This window comes from Ochotona princeps, chromosome 31, assembly GCF_030435755.1.
Source record: "Ochotona princeps isolate mOchPri1 chromosome 31, mOchPri1.hap1, whole genome shotgun sequence".
NCBI classification, from domain to species: Eukaryota; Metazoa; Chordata; class Mammalia; order Lagomorpha; family Ochotonidae; genus Ochotona; species Ochotona princeps.
The window spans coordinates 2,036,090-2,051,147 of NC_080862.1; the positions used below are offsets into that span (position 1 = coordinate 2,036,090).

The window sequence follows — 15,058 nt, forward strand, 5'->3', positions numbered from 1 at the left end:
AGAGAGGAGAGACAGAGAGGAAGATCTTCCGTCCGATGGTTCACCCCCCAAGTGAGCCGCAATGGCCGGAGCTGAGCTGATCTAAAACTAACTGTACTAATGTGAGTCGTTGTGAAAACTCAACATTTCTGCTCACACCAGCTGCTCTGCTCACCAACCAGCAAAGATCTAGAGGATAGAATCTCCTACCCGATATGGAAGAAGTCAGCTTTCTGCTTACTTCTGGAATGGAGGCCTACGGGCCAGAACCAACAGCGGTGCCCTTCAATGTGCGCTGGTGTCACTCGACCCGGCCACACTCACCAGCACGACTGTGATCATGGTACCCCTGACATCCTTGGGACATCAGCTCATTAAGTTACTTAGAACCTCTTTAACAAGGAAATCAGCAGTCTGAGAATTAGGATTCTAACATACTTCCAAACGAAAAATTTCAGTTACAAATCTGTTGAACTTGTATTGTTGTGCTCATTTTCATTGCAAGTTCTGAAGATTCCCCGAAGATGATCAGAAATAGGATGTGCCAGTGACTGCTCAGCGCTGCGTTATCTTCACGTCCCCCAAATACACGGTCACCGCCATTTAACTCGGCAACTTGCCTGCACTTGGGCTAGACTGCAAGATCTTCACCATGCTCAAAGCAAGCTTCCTTTGTAACACAGCAAGAGTCTGGTTTAATGATGGGGTCCCCATGGGATGAGATTTGCAAGAAATCACACAGGGCACACAGCTCTCATACTCTGGCTTGGGTAATGGTGTGCAGATTTTAAGTTATGTAATGGGGAACAAAACATTCTTACAATGCTGAGGTTAACCTGAGGTGCATCCCACAGTTAAAGCCTTCTTGCAGCTGAAGGCAACAGTGTGGGCTTCGGCCTTCTAGGCGCCCTTACGCATTTGATTTCCTCAGTACATGCTGCTCATCAAGCTCAAACCTAGCTCAACTGCTGCTACGTAAAGTTACCTCACAGAATCACAGGATTCTTTGTCCAAACCGCAGTATACATTGTTTTTCTTGTGCGAATTTCTATCAGAGGTAGCACGGAGTAGGAATTCTCCGCTTTAGCCTAAAACTGTTTTCCTTGTGAATGCCATTACCTTTCAGCTGTAATTCCTTGAAGCCATTCATGTCTAGGCAGAGCCCTTTTATCTCCACACAAAAAACAATCCTGCTCCCATCCCAACTTGAAGCCAAGCAACACAAAAAGCCCCATAGTGAGCCAGGATTCAGTATTCTCAGCTTCCGTTTTTATGATCTATTGCAACAGTTCTGCTCTTGGCTTTCGTTATTGACATGGCTGTTACTTCTAGTTATTATCTGGTATAAGAACTGCAGATCACACCCATGGGTCAAATCTCAAAATGAGACCCAACGTTTGCATCCCAAGATGTACAATTTTCAAACTTGCCTATATTGAAGCACAGCACAGCAAAGTGCTAATAGGCTATTAACCTCCACTTGTACTTTCTAAATTGTTTTGATCCTAAAGTTGTGTAATTCTTCAAACATGCACATTTGAAAATGTTTTGCGTATCTTAACCACATCCTCACTTTGAGATGAAATTCAGGGGGCCCACATAAACCAGTCACGCAAAACATGTACGCAGCTAGATGGTAGCATACGAGCTACTTCCTTTCTCTGGGATTTTAACTACGGCTTAAAAACCCAATAAACAAGTGTACGCTTCCCTCTGTACATGGTTTTTATTATTTACATAATACAATAGAGCATCAATGCTGAATAGCATGATTATGTGCAATACATAAATATGAACTATCTGTACACATCTGTAGATCTAACTCAGAACTAAGGTACAAAGAATTGAAAGCAAATCTGAAGGCTTTAATAAAGTAAAAACTAGGACTCAACACTGCAATAAATCAGAAGTAGTGCCTCGTGTACATACTTAACTATTTACAGATGAAAACAGGCATTACCACAACACTAATCTAACTATACTCATTTATATATAAAAAACACAAGTTTCATACAGCACAAAAAAACCTTCCATTATAACACAGAAGTGGTATTACCAGACAAGCATCAGTGAAGTATACTGCCTTTTCTAGTTGTTATTGTACAATGCTGTAGATAATGCAGCCCATGCAAGACACCCGAGAACACTAGAGTCCTACGCCCAGGTAGTTGCTAGGAGAAAGCAGCCCTCTGCAGGTGGTGCTGGGTACCACTACGTCTACTGCAGCCATGGTGGGGAGGGTTCTCCATGCAGAAGGGTAGTTACAGTGACAACTGAAGTCTTGAAGGAAGTTTTAAACATTCTTTCTTGAACCAAAACATTCAATAAAAGATGTACATGAAAATTAACTGTTCAGATACCTTTGCAACTTAAAAATTCAGATGCATGTTACTCGATAGAGCTGCTGATTGTGAAAGTCGAAAGTTTTATTTTCTTCTTGTAAACAAGTTAATCCTAGTGCAGTTCAGTGCTACACACTTTCAGCAAAGAGAAGGCAGACCTGGCCTGGTGCCGGCCATCGGTGGCAAAGCTCACCTCAAGACCCCGTTCCTGGCTCAGGCGTGATGTTTACCTTTTGCAGAAACCATTTAGTTGACAGCTTTTAGAAGACCAATTTAACCAGGTTACGTCCGGCACCCAATACTGGGCTTAACAGAAAGCAAACGAGCCTCGGATGTTTTCCTGCTCTCAAAGAACGTGTGGAAATGAAGAGGGTGAGGTTGAAGTATGGTAGAAGTAGACTGCCAGTCCTTTTCTGGTGTACCATTTTCCTACAGCTATGGGCACACACCACGAGCCAAAAGCTGACACCTGAATTACACTCCCACAAGGCAGATATGCTGCAAACATGCAGAGATTTCATAATGTTTGGCACATGGGAACTCCATTTTGTCCGTTATCTGTGTGTATCAGTTTACTGAGTCGATTTTCATCCAATTCTAGCCAGGGGAGGGCACATACACTTTGTAGGGCTGTATCTATCCAATTCTGCCTGTAACAAACACCCAAACATCCTAAAATATTAATTAAGACAGACAAGTGTAAAGTAAAACTCTGGAGAACACCAAAGAAAAATGGCCATGCATCTGCTCTTTAATGTTTTCCTACGATATATTAAAATAAAAACAAACTTTCAGTCTCTTCACAAGTAGTACTCTATATTCTCTGGATTTTCTCAGCCACAACAACTGGATTCTCTTTCCTGATTTTCGCTGCAGCTTCTGCTTTGTAATCGTAAGGGCAGTTGTGCTTGTCAGAGTAACGATGAAGTCCACAAAACAAGTTTCCACACCGGCAGTCGAACCCTGCAGACAAGAGGGAGCAGTCACTGAGAAACTGTGGCAGCTAAGGGGGCAGGCAGGGCAGCTTCAGTCTCTGTAAAAAGATCTATCTAATCGTTGTCTTCTGACAGATTAAGTGTTGCTGTCAGAGTTGTTTTAAAGAATAAAAATAATCTGGAGAAGCCGAAATTAAAATTTCCATGTGACTAGACAGATTAAAATGGAACCCAACTTCCCCTCATGCCTCAAATCTCCCACTCTTCCTACCCCACTCTGGACATTTCCAGACTTTAATATCATTTGGGGATTAGTGCCACATTGTACCTACAGCCTCTGCCTGTAGTGTCAGCATCCCGTATGGACCTTGGTTCGTGTCCTGATCCAGCTCCCTGCTAACGCCTCTAGGAAAGCACGACATGACTCAAGCGCATGGGTCCCAGTACTCACCTGGGAGACCCAGAAAGAAGTTCCTGATTAGCCCAGCTCTGGCCACTGTGAATTCAGGCAGTTCATCAGTGGATGGAAGATTTCTCTGTGGCTCTGCCTTTAGAATGATCTTTCTTTAAAGTTACAAAAGGCGCAGAGACATACACAAAGATCTTCCCCCTGCTGCTAGCTGACAACTCAAATACCAGCAGCAGCCTAGACGGGCCAAGCCAACGCCAGGAGCCCTGGCACCTCTGGTTCTCACAGGAGTGCCAGGGACCCAAACACCTGTGCCATTAGTTGCTGCCTGCCAGGATGCCTTAGCTGGACCATGATCAGGATGTGGGCACCCCAAGCAGCCCTGCAACTGATGGGTGAAACACAACAGACCAACTAGTTCCCGAGGGACTGGGCGGTCTCAGAATTCTCTACCGGCTGCAGGGCTCTGCAGTACCTGTAAGGCCAACTTTCTTTCTACACATGAAACATCTGTTCTTCTTTGGTTTGGGCAACTCAGGAGCTTTCTCTTCACTCTGAGAAGTACTGGGCTGAGAAACGGATGGACTGGGCTGAGTGACCACTGAAAAGTAAGGGTGAAAGTTAGAAATCTGCAGAGTTCATTGGCTTACACTTTAAAAACAGAAAACACTGAACAGATTCTTAGCAAGAATGTTATACCTTTCCTAACAGGAACTCCATCCTAACACCAGAACTTTCTCTTGAGAATTACTGCCAATTACTATTCCGTGTAAAATGATCACATTCCTTTAAAGAGTCACTCTTAACAGCCAGTACTTGAGAACAAGATTCTAATCTATATTTTTAAAGATACAGAAAATATTGATAGACCTGCTCAGTTTTTCCATACTAAAAATTTCAAGATTCAAACATGCAAATAAGGATTGCTCAAAGCACTTCATGTCACCTTCTGATGTATTTGATCACAAATCAGTTCTAAGGAAAAAAGTGAAACTGATACAGGCTGACTGTAAACCAGGACTCCTAACCTAAACCCACATTTACAAGTTTTAAAATAACTCTGCCATTTTCACAACTGTACCACAGAGTCACATGTAGAAAACTTTCTTTTAAAGATTACTTAGCGTTCGTTAAGTTTTGATTTTAGACTTTTATGAATTTCCTAGAAGTATTTCTTTACAACATTTTCTACTTCTGACAGATTTTGGATAGACAGAGAATGATCTATGGAAAGCTGTATGCTTTTTTTTTAAAGTAAAAGTACTCGAATTTATTCCCATCTGTTTTAGTTCATACTTGAGACATTAGAATCTACCACAGTGAAAATCTATTTCTACTTATGTAATGTCCAATTACACTGCAATCTCAACCCAAACTGTAATGGCAAATTTACATAGGCAGTGCTAAAATTGCCTTCACAATATGCCAGCATCAGTGCTATTAACTTATACCTAAGCTAACTGGTTTAATACTCTAATTCCCAACTGTGCTCAAATTTGCAATTCATCTGCATTAGTACAGCCACAGGGCAACAGCCTAATGTTAGATTAACCACAAAACAAAACAAATTCCACATACAATTTAAGCCAGATTATGGAAGATTAAATTGCTTGGCTATAACGCAGCAAAAGCAGGTACTTAAAATAGATGGCATAACTACCTCCCCTGCAATAAAGTTTTAGATTTTGGTCACCACTCCGTGAAGAATGGTTTTACTACGTATGCCACACAGCGTATGCAGGGGCTTGTGGGAACCTGCTCAGCCAGATCATTCAGACAGCTGAAAATCAGAATGCCTTTCCACGGTGACCTTTCACCCTTCACCTTGCAGCGTTCAACGTTTTGGAAGACGACGCTTGCCACCACACTAACGCTCCAGTGCAAACCTTTCCTGAAACTCACTTCTCAGCACAGCGCAGACTACACATCCTGCTGGCAGGCAGATGCGAAGGGACAGAGCGCGACCAGGGCATCCGAGTGCCTGCTGCTCTGCACACACACTTCTTCCACTTGAATGGGGAAAACCAGACAGCCCTCCCCCACCGCAACCCTTTCTCAACTACCAAGTTCCAAGCTGACTAGAATCAAGCCGAGAGCGTACCTGGCTCTGACAGCTCTGCTTTCGGCGTAGTTCTTTTGTCCTCTCTTGAAATGCTCATTTCTGTCATCTGCTGAGTCACTGGCAAGGCGGCCACAGGCACGTTTCTATTGAGTTTAAGCAAACAATTATTTTAACATGGGAAGGGCACTTCTTGGAGATAATGAGTTGTCAGTTCACATCATTTTTTCCAGCATGCTCAAAAGGAACTAGGATAACCTAGTTTTTCAGACAGTGGATGGCCAACATTAAGTGGCCGAGAAGCAAGCAAGCAATCTGACATACGCTGGTCAACCAAAGGCTGCACACATGTACAGGTTAGCATGTTCTACCAAAACAAAGCAGCAATGCTTATAGGAGCAGCTTTATCAAAACACCTTCTGTGGTAATAAAGTCTGTGGAGAATTCTCTCCACAGTTCCTAACCCTGAGCTACAAGGAAATAAACGCACGGCATTTAAAACAACAGCCCCTCGGTGGGTCAGGGGACAGGGCTTAAATACACATCTCACTCAGAGTCAATGGGATCCTTGACTGCAATATCCAGAAAGCCCAGGGCGCAGCACATGCGGACAACACCGCATTCTGATGTCCTCACTGCCATGCTCATTCTTACCTTGACTTTTCAGCTGTGCCACCAGCAGCACTTTCACAGCTGTTTAAGCTAGCGTCTGCTCTTTGTACAGATGCAGAATCTGAGGTAGGACTGTTGGAACCACTAGCTGTCCCTATTTAAAAGGAAGATATGTAAGAATACATCAACACTACGAAAACACAACTAACAAAGACTTAGTAACAAAGTTCAGTGATTTAAGCACCTGCATCATGCTACAATTGTGGATCCACACCCTCAAAACTTTGTATATGTACACACTGAACACAAGGATGAAACACAACTTGAAAAGAACCAGCAGCGCTGGAAGGTGAGTGTAGACGGTCAAGCGCTGAGGCGGGCCTGTCCACCCTCAGAGCTGTCCGCTCTTTGCCCGCCAGCCCTTCAAGCGGTCTTTCCTTGGAAGCAACTTACCCATCGGGCTCATTCTGCCACTGTTCTGTTGTCTCTGAAGGTGCTCCTTGTAGCAAACAGAACACATGCCATTTGTCCTAGGGTTCCCATAAAAGCCACATCCTGTGCTACACAGCATGGGCCCTGGGGTCTGGTTAGTCTCTTGAGCCATATTTTGCAGCTATAAATAAAATAAAGTTCAGGAATTAGCATGTCACAAAGACTGGAATAATGCAACCACCAGTATACCTGCTACTTCTAAACATCAAGTATCTTTCTAACACAGGCTCAAGCTGTGTTAATACCGTTTAAAAAAGAACAGATCACATGTTCTGCTACCTTTATAAAATGCATTAACAATCAGATTCTATCATTAAATTCTCATGTGGTTTCAGTTCTAAAGGTCGGTTAGGTGTGTTAGAGCTGAGCCGATTGGAGCAACTGGCATTGTAGGCTGTTCTGCTCCCCCACAGCATATGCAGATCACCTCAACCGATGTGTCTGTGTCACTGGCAAAAAACCAGACAAAAACCCTCTACAATCAACAGTGATTTTTAAAAATATATAGGTTCTTTAAGGTGGCTGAATACTGCATTCAGCCCAAAGGCTTTCTGAAAGCTAAAATCTGAACCTGCTGATCTTATTGGCAAGTCTGCTATAGCCCTTCTGGCTGGAGTCGCCCTCCTCTGAAGCCCCGAGTGCGGGTGCCAGCTGCTTAGGAAAGCTGCTTCATGTCTAAGACCTGCTTCCAAACAAGCAGAAAGCCCGCCAGGCCCCATTGCCACCAATCTCGGGGTTCTCAGCCTAAGGCTCTACTATTTGTCTCACAACCAGAAGAAAACCTTTGCAAGCTCAAATTGGCGGCAGCCGAGCAACATAAACACCTTCACTAACTGTTAATGTTATACTACCAGGGAAACCTTGTGCATCGAGTAGACCCTTGCTTTCCCAGAAGTCTGGCTCAAATGGAGAGAAACACAGTTAACACCAAGGCTTTCCTTCGGCTAAGAAAAAATGCCCATCACTCAAGAACTCACAAACAAAAGTAGTGGTTCACTCTTTGCAGTCAGTCATTTTCCAACTACAACACGCTAAAATACAACTAAGCAAGCAAATGGTAATTATCCAAATTCTAAGAGGCAAGGACTGAGTCCTCCTCAACTTGAAAATGACAATTTTTCCATTTGTCAACTGATAAGTACCACTGCAGGGCAAGTTGCAGAAAATGTACTGAGTTTACTAAACTTAAAAAAAAGCTTTGAAATGGACAATTTCTTCGGACATGCTTTTCTAAGCACTTCGCTGGAAAGCCACTCGCGTTTGTACGGAAAGTGATCAAGATCTAGAGCTTGTTTTGAGCAATGCTCGTGTAGGGGACGCTGTCTCTTTAAATAGTAAGTGGAATTTAGCTGACTCATTTTGGAGCAGGGTAGTAGAAACATTTCAACATCACTTATTAAGTTGATTAATACATATTTTCAGGCTGGATTTTTAAGAAGTCGCTTATTGCAGTGACAAGAAAACGATTCAAAGGAATTTGTATTTGCGTGTCCGGAAGCAGCAGGGCACGCACAAAGTTGGCCAGTTCGCACGGCCCCAGCCGGGCAGAGCAACGGGTCGGAACCGCAGGCCAGGCCAGAGCGCGGCCAGCGGCCTCAGACACGCGAGGCCACTCCACGTCCCCCCGCAGCAGCGGACACCACCCCCAGGCTTCCCCCTCGCCGCGGGACCCTCGCGGCCGTGGGCTCTCCCCGCGCCCGCGCACAGCCTGCCGGGACCACATGGGAGGGCGCCGCAGCCTGTCACAAGGTGGCAATGTGACAGCCTCTGAAATCAGCTTCTATTTATACCCTCAGCCCGCGCCTGGCGGCACTCCTGCGTGCGGAGCTCACCCCGCACCACGCACGCGGGGCCGCCGTCCCCCGAGGGCCCGGCCAGCCCGCCCCGGACGCTGAAGCACTCGGGCCCCTTTAACAAGGCCACTCGGGGCGGCTCTCGGTGAGGCCGGAACGGGGATCCGCAGTCTGTGCCTCCCTTTAACGCAGCCCCCCACAACCCTCGGAAACAAGAAGCTAAACACCCCGGCCCCCCGGCCGAGAGCCCCGAGCGCTGCAGGACGCGGACACTCGTGGGCCTCGGCCGTGACCTTGGGCCAGTCCCGAGGGGGGCCCACCCGGGAGCCCCGACCCGCCGAGGGCTCACGCCGAGCACCGGTGCCGAAGGTGAAGCTGCAGCCCGGCCCCGGGGCCCTCACGCCTGCCCGCTCTCCCCCAGGGCCGCGTCCCGCGAAGCTTCGCGCGTGCCAGAAACCCACCGAGCGCCCGCCCGCCCCCCGGGCCGGGACAAAGGGCGAGGCGCCCGCTTCCTCCCCGCCCGCCCGCCGGCCAGGCCTCTCCGCCCGGAAAAGCCCTGAGTCACGCACGCCCGCCCGCCGGCCCCGCGCGCCCCCCGCGCCCGCACGGCCCCTTTGTGTGCCCCGCTCGCCGGGCATTGTTCCCCGCCCGCACCCGGGCCTCGGGCCCCGACGCCCACACGACGCCTCTGCCTTTGTGCTTCCCGAGGGAGCCGCCCGCACGCCCGCCCCGAGCGGCGCCCGCCACCCCGCACGGCTCACCTGGCCGGGCCGCCGCCAGCCGGGGGTCCCCGGACCCCGAGCGCACAAGCCGGGCTGGGCTCGCTCCCGCGCGCGCGCGCACGGCCGACTCCGGCGCCGAGCGGCCGGGCCGAGGCCTCTGGGCAAGGGCCGAGCCTTCCGGGTGTTCTAGAAGCCGCGCCGCCGCTGCTCCCACGGGCCGGGAGCGGGTCGCAGCCGCCGCCGCGGGGGCCGCCTTTGTTCCTGCCGCAGCCGAGCGTGGCCGGGACGCGCCGGGGCTCGGCCGGAGCTCGGCCGGAGGCGAGGGGGCAGGGCGGGAGCGAGGCCCGGGCGGGCGGGCGGAGGGGCTGCTCGAGGGGCGCCTCCCCGGACAAGGCCCGCCGAGGGCGCGCGGTGGCTCCCGGCCTCGACCCGCGACGGCGCAGCACGGCCTCCGGCGGCGGCAGCAGCAGCGAGCGAGGCCCGCGGGCGACGCGCTCTCCGCCGCGCCGACAGGCCGACTGACGGGCTCTCTCCGCCGGCCGCCCGGGCTGTACGGGACGAGGGGCGGGGCCTGTGCGTGCGCGCACGGCCGGGCGGCGGCGCGCTGACGTCACGGCGCCGCGGCCTCCAGGCGGAGTCTCCGCCCCAGGGTGGAGTCGGGAGGACGCGGCCGGCGCGGGCCGCGCTGCTATTTTTAACCGGCTTGGCCTCCTCCCTCAGCCTCCCTCAGCCTCCCTCAGCCTCCCTCAGCCTCCCTCAGCCGCCCTCAGCCGCCCTCAGCCTCCCTCAGCCGCCCTCAGCCTCCCTCAGCCGCCCTCAGCCTCCCTCAGCCGCTCTCAGCCTCCCTCAGCCTCCCCCGGCCTCCCTCAGCCTCCCTCAGCCTCCCTCAGCCTCCCCCAGCCTCCCCCAGCCGCCCTCAGCCGCCCTCCTTCCGACATTCTCACTGGAGCCCTGCCTTTTGTGTTTTTGCCATCCCGGCTCCTCCCGCTTTGTCCCGGTTCCCGGCTCTGGGCTCTTCCCCTCCCCGGCCCGGGGCCGGCGGGGCAGGGCGGCGGAGGCCCGGCCGGCGGAGGGTGAGCGAGCCCGGGGCCGCGGGCGGACGCAGAGCCGGCGCTCACCTCCAGGCGCTCACCTCCACGGCCCTCGAGGCACAAGTGTCTGCAGGGAGCGACCGCTAGGTTTTCCTGCAGCCCCCCGGCGCCCCAGGGCGCTTACCAGAAAAAAAACCACCTCAGGTGCCGGTTGGGCAGTGGAACTCCTAAACCGTATTTTGACGTTGTGCCTCAGGTAAAGTTTGACTTATAGTATGGTAGACTGGTGCCCCGTGGCAGTGTTGGCCGGTCTTGGCCAGAACACCGGCTGAGGAATACTGCTGTACTGCTCTCAGAGGTGCGGGCAATTTGGTTTATTGGCCCCGGGACCGTTGGTATTTAGCGCTTTAAATGAGCTAAAACGCTGGCCGCCGAAGTGCTAAGCCCCCCTCCCCGTGGGCAGCGCCCGCCCCGCGCAGGTGGGGATGCGCCCGAGCTGCTCCCCTGGAGCAGCGGGAGGCCGGGGACGCCAGCCAGTGGACAGCAAAGCCTCCTGAGTTCCAGACAGTCAGAGAGGATATTTCCAGAAGTGTAATTGACAACGAGAGTAATATCCTAAGCTGCTGATAATTGACCTTTCTCCACCTTTTTGCTGAGACTGAAACCAAGAATGGTGCTATTTTTAAGGGTTCTTTCTGTTGGAAAGGCAGATTTGCAGAGGAGAGACAAAGATCTGTTGCGGGGTGCGAGCGAGATGACGCCAGACAAGTCGAAAGTTCATGAAGGAGTCATTATTAACCAAGCTTGGTGATAACAGGGCCCACAAGCCCATATGGCAATCCAGTCATTGTAACCCCAAGAGGAACAAAAGGTCATTACCCCGAAGTCCATCTGTTAAGCTGAAGAGCTGTGTCCCAGCGTGCCCAGCAATGTAAGTTATCCTGAGAGATGTGCTACGAATAACCTGGGCCCCCCACCAGGCTGCAGACACCTTTCCCTGGCTTCTCTGGCCACATTCCGTCACCGTCACCGCTAGGCCTGCCACTCCTACAACTCTCCGAAGTACTCCCATTGGAAACACAAAGCACCTGAGCAGCAGCGTCTGTCCCGCCCAAGCAGTGAACAGAGGGTGAGGAATGCAGACACTCAGGGCACAAGTTCAGGGCCTACCTGTCCTCAGTCTGTGCTGGGAAAGAGTGAGCGACAGAAACACACGACCATGAGAGTGAGGCCCCCCTGTCGTGGGCCTTTATAGGGGCTTGTGAGGGGCGTGGTCACACTCGGGTTCCAGGCAGTGGTAGGTGAGCATCACAGGTGGGCAGGAGGGAACACCCTGTTAGTAGTGGAGGGAGCGGCTTCTGAGCTCATGACCTTGAACTAGCTGCCTACCTTACCACACTTCCATCCACTGGCCCACTCTAGGTGGCCACAGTGGCAAGAGCTGAGCTGATCTGAAGCCAGGAACCAGGAGCCTCCTCTGGGTCTCCCATGTGGGTGCGGGGTCCGAGGACATTGGGTCATCTCCCACTACTTCCCAGGCCACAAGTAGGGAGCTGGATGATGGGAAGTGGAGCAGCCAAGACAACCATGTGGGATCCTGGCGCATGCAAGGCGAAGATTGAACCACTAGGCTACCACGCCAGGCCACTGGTGCTAATTTTGAACCTGTACATAGCAAGGTTCCCTTCCAATAGTTATTTTTTAGTGGTTCTCAAAGTGGTGCAATTGTGATGTTTAAGAAGTATGCCTGGGCTATTGCCGTGGCCTAGCGCCTAAAGTCCTCGCCTTGAACGCGCCAGGATCCCATTTGGGTGCTGGTTCTAATCCCAGCAACCCCTCTTCCCATCCAGCTCCCTGCTTGTGGCCTGGGAAGGTAGTTGAAGACGGGCTAAAACCTTGGGGCCCTATGCCCACGTAGGGGATCTGGAGGGAGTTCTTGGCTCCTGGCTTCAGATCGGCTCAGCGCTGTCTGTTGCCGTCCCTTGGGGAGTGAACCATCAGACAGAAGATCCCTCCTCTTCTCTGTATATCTGACTTTGCAATAAAAATAAATCTTTAAAAAAAAGGTGTGCCTGCTGGGCAGCTCCTTGGCACACAGGGGTGTGCCTTTGGAAGCTCTACAAACTCTCAGGCCCCCCACAGTCAGTGCAGTTGGCTTAGACACAGGTGGTTTGTGCAAGAATCCTCCAGGTGATCGGGATTCCAGGCCACATTTGGAAGTATTGACCTTCCTGTATCTGCTAAGTAGAGACCACTCGTTCATTCTCAATGTTCTCACCCTGTGAAGTGAATAGTGGGTGAATGTCGTAGCGCTGTGGGTTCGCCCTCTGCTTGGGACACATGCATCCCATGGAGAATGCCTCGGATCAACTCCCACGTTGGCCTCTGCCAGCTTTCTGCTAACGAGCATCCGGGCAGGGGGCGGGCAGCAGCTCACCACCCGCATGGGGGGTACAGGTGGAGATGCTGGCTGTGGCATGTCGCAGACATCTGAGGAGTGGACCCACAGATCTATGCCACACCCCGTCCCCCACCGTGTCACTCTGCCTTTCAAGTAAATATCTTGTTTAAAGATTTATTTACTGACTTGAAAGAGTGGCAGAGGGAGAAACAGTGAACCTTCCAACTGCAGGTTCGCTCTCAAGATGGCTGCAGCAGCTGACACTGGGCCCTGCTGAAACCAGGAGTCAGGAGCTTCATCCGGGCCTCCTACGTGGGTGGCAGGGGTCTGAGAACTTGGGCCGTTTGTGCTGCTTTCCTACCCTGTTAGCAGGGCGGGCAGCTGGATTCTAAGCGGAGCAGCTCTCACACCAACTGACACTCAAATGGAAGAGTAAGTCTCGAAGAATGCTTTTGCTTTGTCTTTATTTTCTGCTCTTGTAGATTTTAAGTTGCTCTTCAAACTGGCGGAGCACAAAATTCATAGTAGGATATTACTAACATAAACTGCAAAAAGGGGGCCCAGTGCGATGGCCTAGTGCCTAAAGTCGTCACCTTGCATGTCCTGGGATCCCACATGGGCGCTGGTTCTAATCCCCGCAGCCCCACTTCCCATCCAGCTCCCTGCTTGTGGCCTGGAAAAACTGTTGAGGACGGCCCAAAGCCCTGGGACGCTGCACGTGCGTGGGAGACCCGAAGGAGGCTCCTGGCTTCAGGTCGGCGCAGCACCGGCCGTTGGGCTCACTTGGGGAGTAAATCATTGGACGCAAGATCTTCCTCTCTGTCTCTCCTCTCTGTATGTCTGACTTTGCAATAAAAATAAATAGATCTTTTTTAAAAATGCAAAAGGGCTTCACTGTGTAGTCACCAGGAAAGATCAGCTTTGTCCTGAAACCAACCGCTGAAAGAATTAATGGGAAAGTTTGTTTGCTGACATAGTGCGCATTGCCATTGCTCAGAAATACCTTCTGTAGAGTTTTCTTTGCCCGAGACACAGCAAGTGACTGGCAGCCGTGCTCTCTGAAAAAGCAGTGTTAACTGTTCGCTGTCCTGCAGCGATGGGCTTGGTGCATGGAGCCGATAAGTATACACCTGGGCTGCTGACTGAAGGTGGACAGTCAAAATTTATTCACAGCATTCGAGCTTTTAGTGACAAGTGGTCCTGTAGGCATGGGGCGGGGTTTGAGGAGTTTACACTTCCCCAGCAAGAGGCAGCCTCCTGGAACACAATTTGTTCTGTTTAGCAGGTTCCTTTCCTCAGTCTGTTCATTCCTGTTCCCCTACTTGGGGGAGGAAGCCCTCTCTGATCTGTTGTCTAAACCTGAGAGCCAGGAAGTTTCTTGCCTCTTCATTTCCATGTTAACTGCTCCTGGGGCCTTCTAGGTGGAATTGCAACTAGCTCTGGCTCCGCACTGGCAAGGATTCTCAACGTCCTCTCTTTAATCAATTTTTTTCTATAAGATCTGATAGTTGACCTTTAGTATTTTCTATTCCTAGCTTCTGGCTTTGGATTGGCTCCGCTCCAGCCACTGCAGCCATTTGGGGAGTGAACCAGCAGATGGAAGCGCTCTCTCTGTCTCCCCAAAGGCCGGGGCCAGGATCTTCTGGGTCTCCCACGTGGGTGCAGGGTCCCAAGGCTTTGGGTCATCCTATACTCCTTTCCCAGGACATAAGTAGGAAACTAGATTGAAAGTGAAGCCGCCAGGACATGAATTGGTGCTGTTATGGGTTGCTGGCACTGACACTTGGAGCTTGTTGAGCTACTGCACTAGCCATTAATGGATTTTCTTTTTAAATTTGTTTTTCAAGGCAGATTTTACTTCCTCTGAGAGAGAAACAGATCTCTTCTTTCCTCTGGCTCACTGCCCAAATGGCCACAATGCTCAGGGCTGGACCAGGCCAGGTCTTGCGTGTGAGTGGCAGGGGCCTGAACGTGTGGGCCGTCTTCCACTGCTTTCCCAGGCACAACAGCAGGGAGCTGCAAGTGGAGCAGATGGGACTTGAACCAGCAGCCATGTGGGCTGTTGGCATTGGAAGTGACAGCTTAACTTGCTGTGGCACAACACCAACCCCAGGATTAAAAACATTTTTTTGAAGAAAAATACTGAACACTATTATGGAGGCATATAACGAATCGTAATAAAGCCTGAAGCTCACCCTGCTCCCAGTTCCAACCATCCCAGTGGGGGTAGGGGTGGGGAGGATTAGTTCCTCAAAGCAGATGTTGCCAGTAAACTGGCATGTC

General features: G+C 50.9%; 1 protein-coding gene across 1 annotated transcript; it reads right to left on the minus strand.

Annotated features, from left to right (window-relative positions):
* Positions 1–1,686: 1,686 nt before the first annotated feature.
* Positions 1,687–9,534, minus strand: ZFAND5 (zinc finger AN1-type containing 5). Its single transcript, XM_058657310.1, has 6 exons — positions 9,383–9,534; positions 6,790–6,949; positions 6,379–6,490; positions 5,767–5,870; positions 4,141–4,266; positions 1,687–3,284 (listed from the first exon to the last, which is right to left on the minus strand). Exons 2-6 carry the CDS (start codon positions 6,938–6,940, stop codon positions 3,136–3,138), a joined length of 642 nt encoding a protein of 213 aa, XP_058513293.1. The 5' UTR covers positions 6,941–6,949; positions 9,383–9,534; the 3' UTR covers positions 1,687–3,135.
* Positions 9,535–15,058: the final 5,524 nt, after the last annotated feature.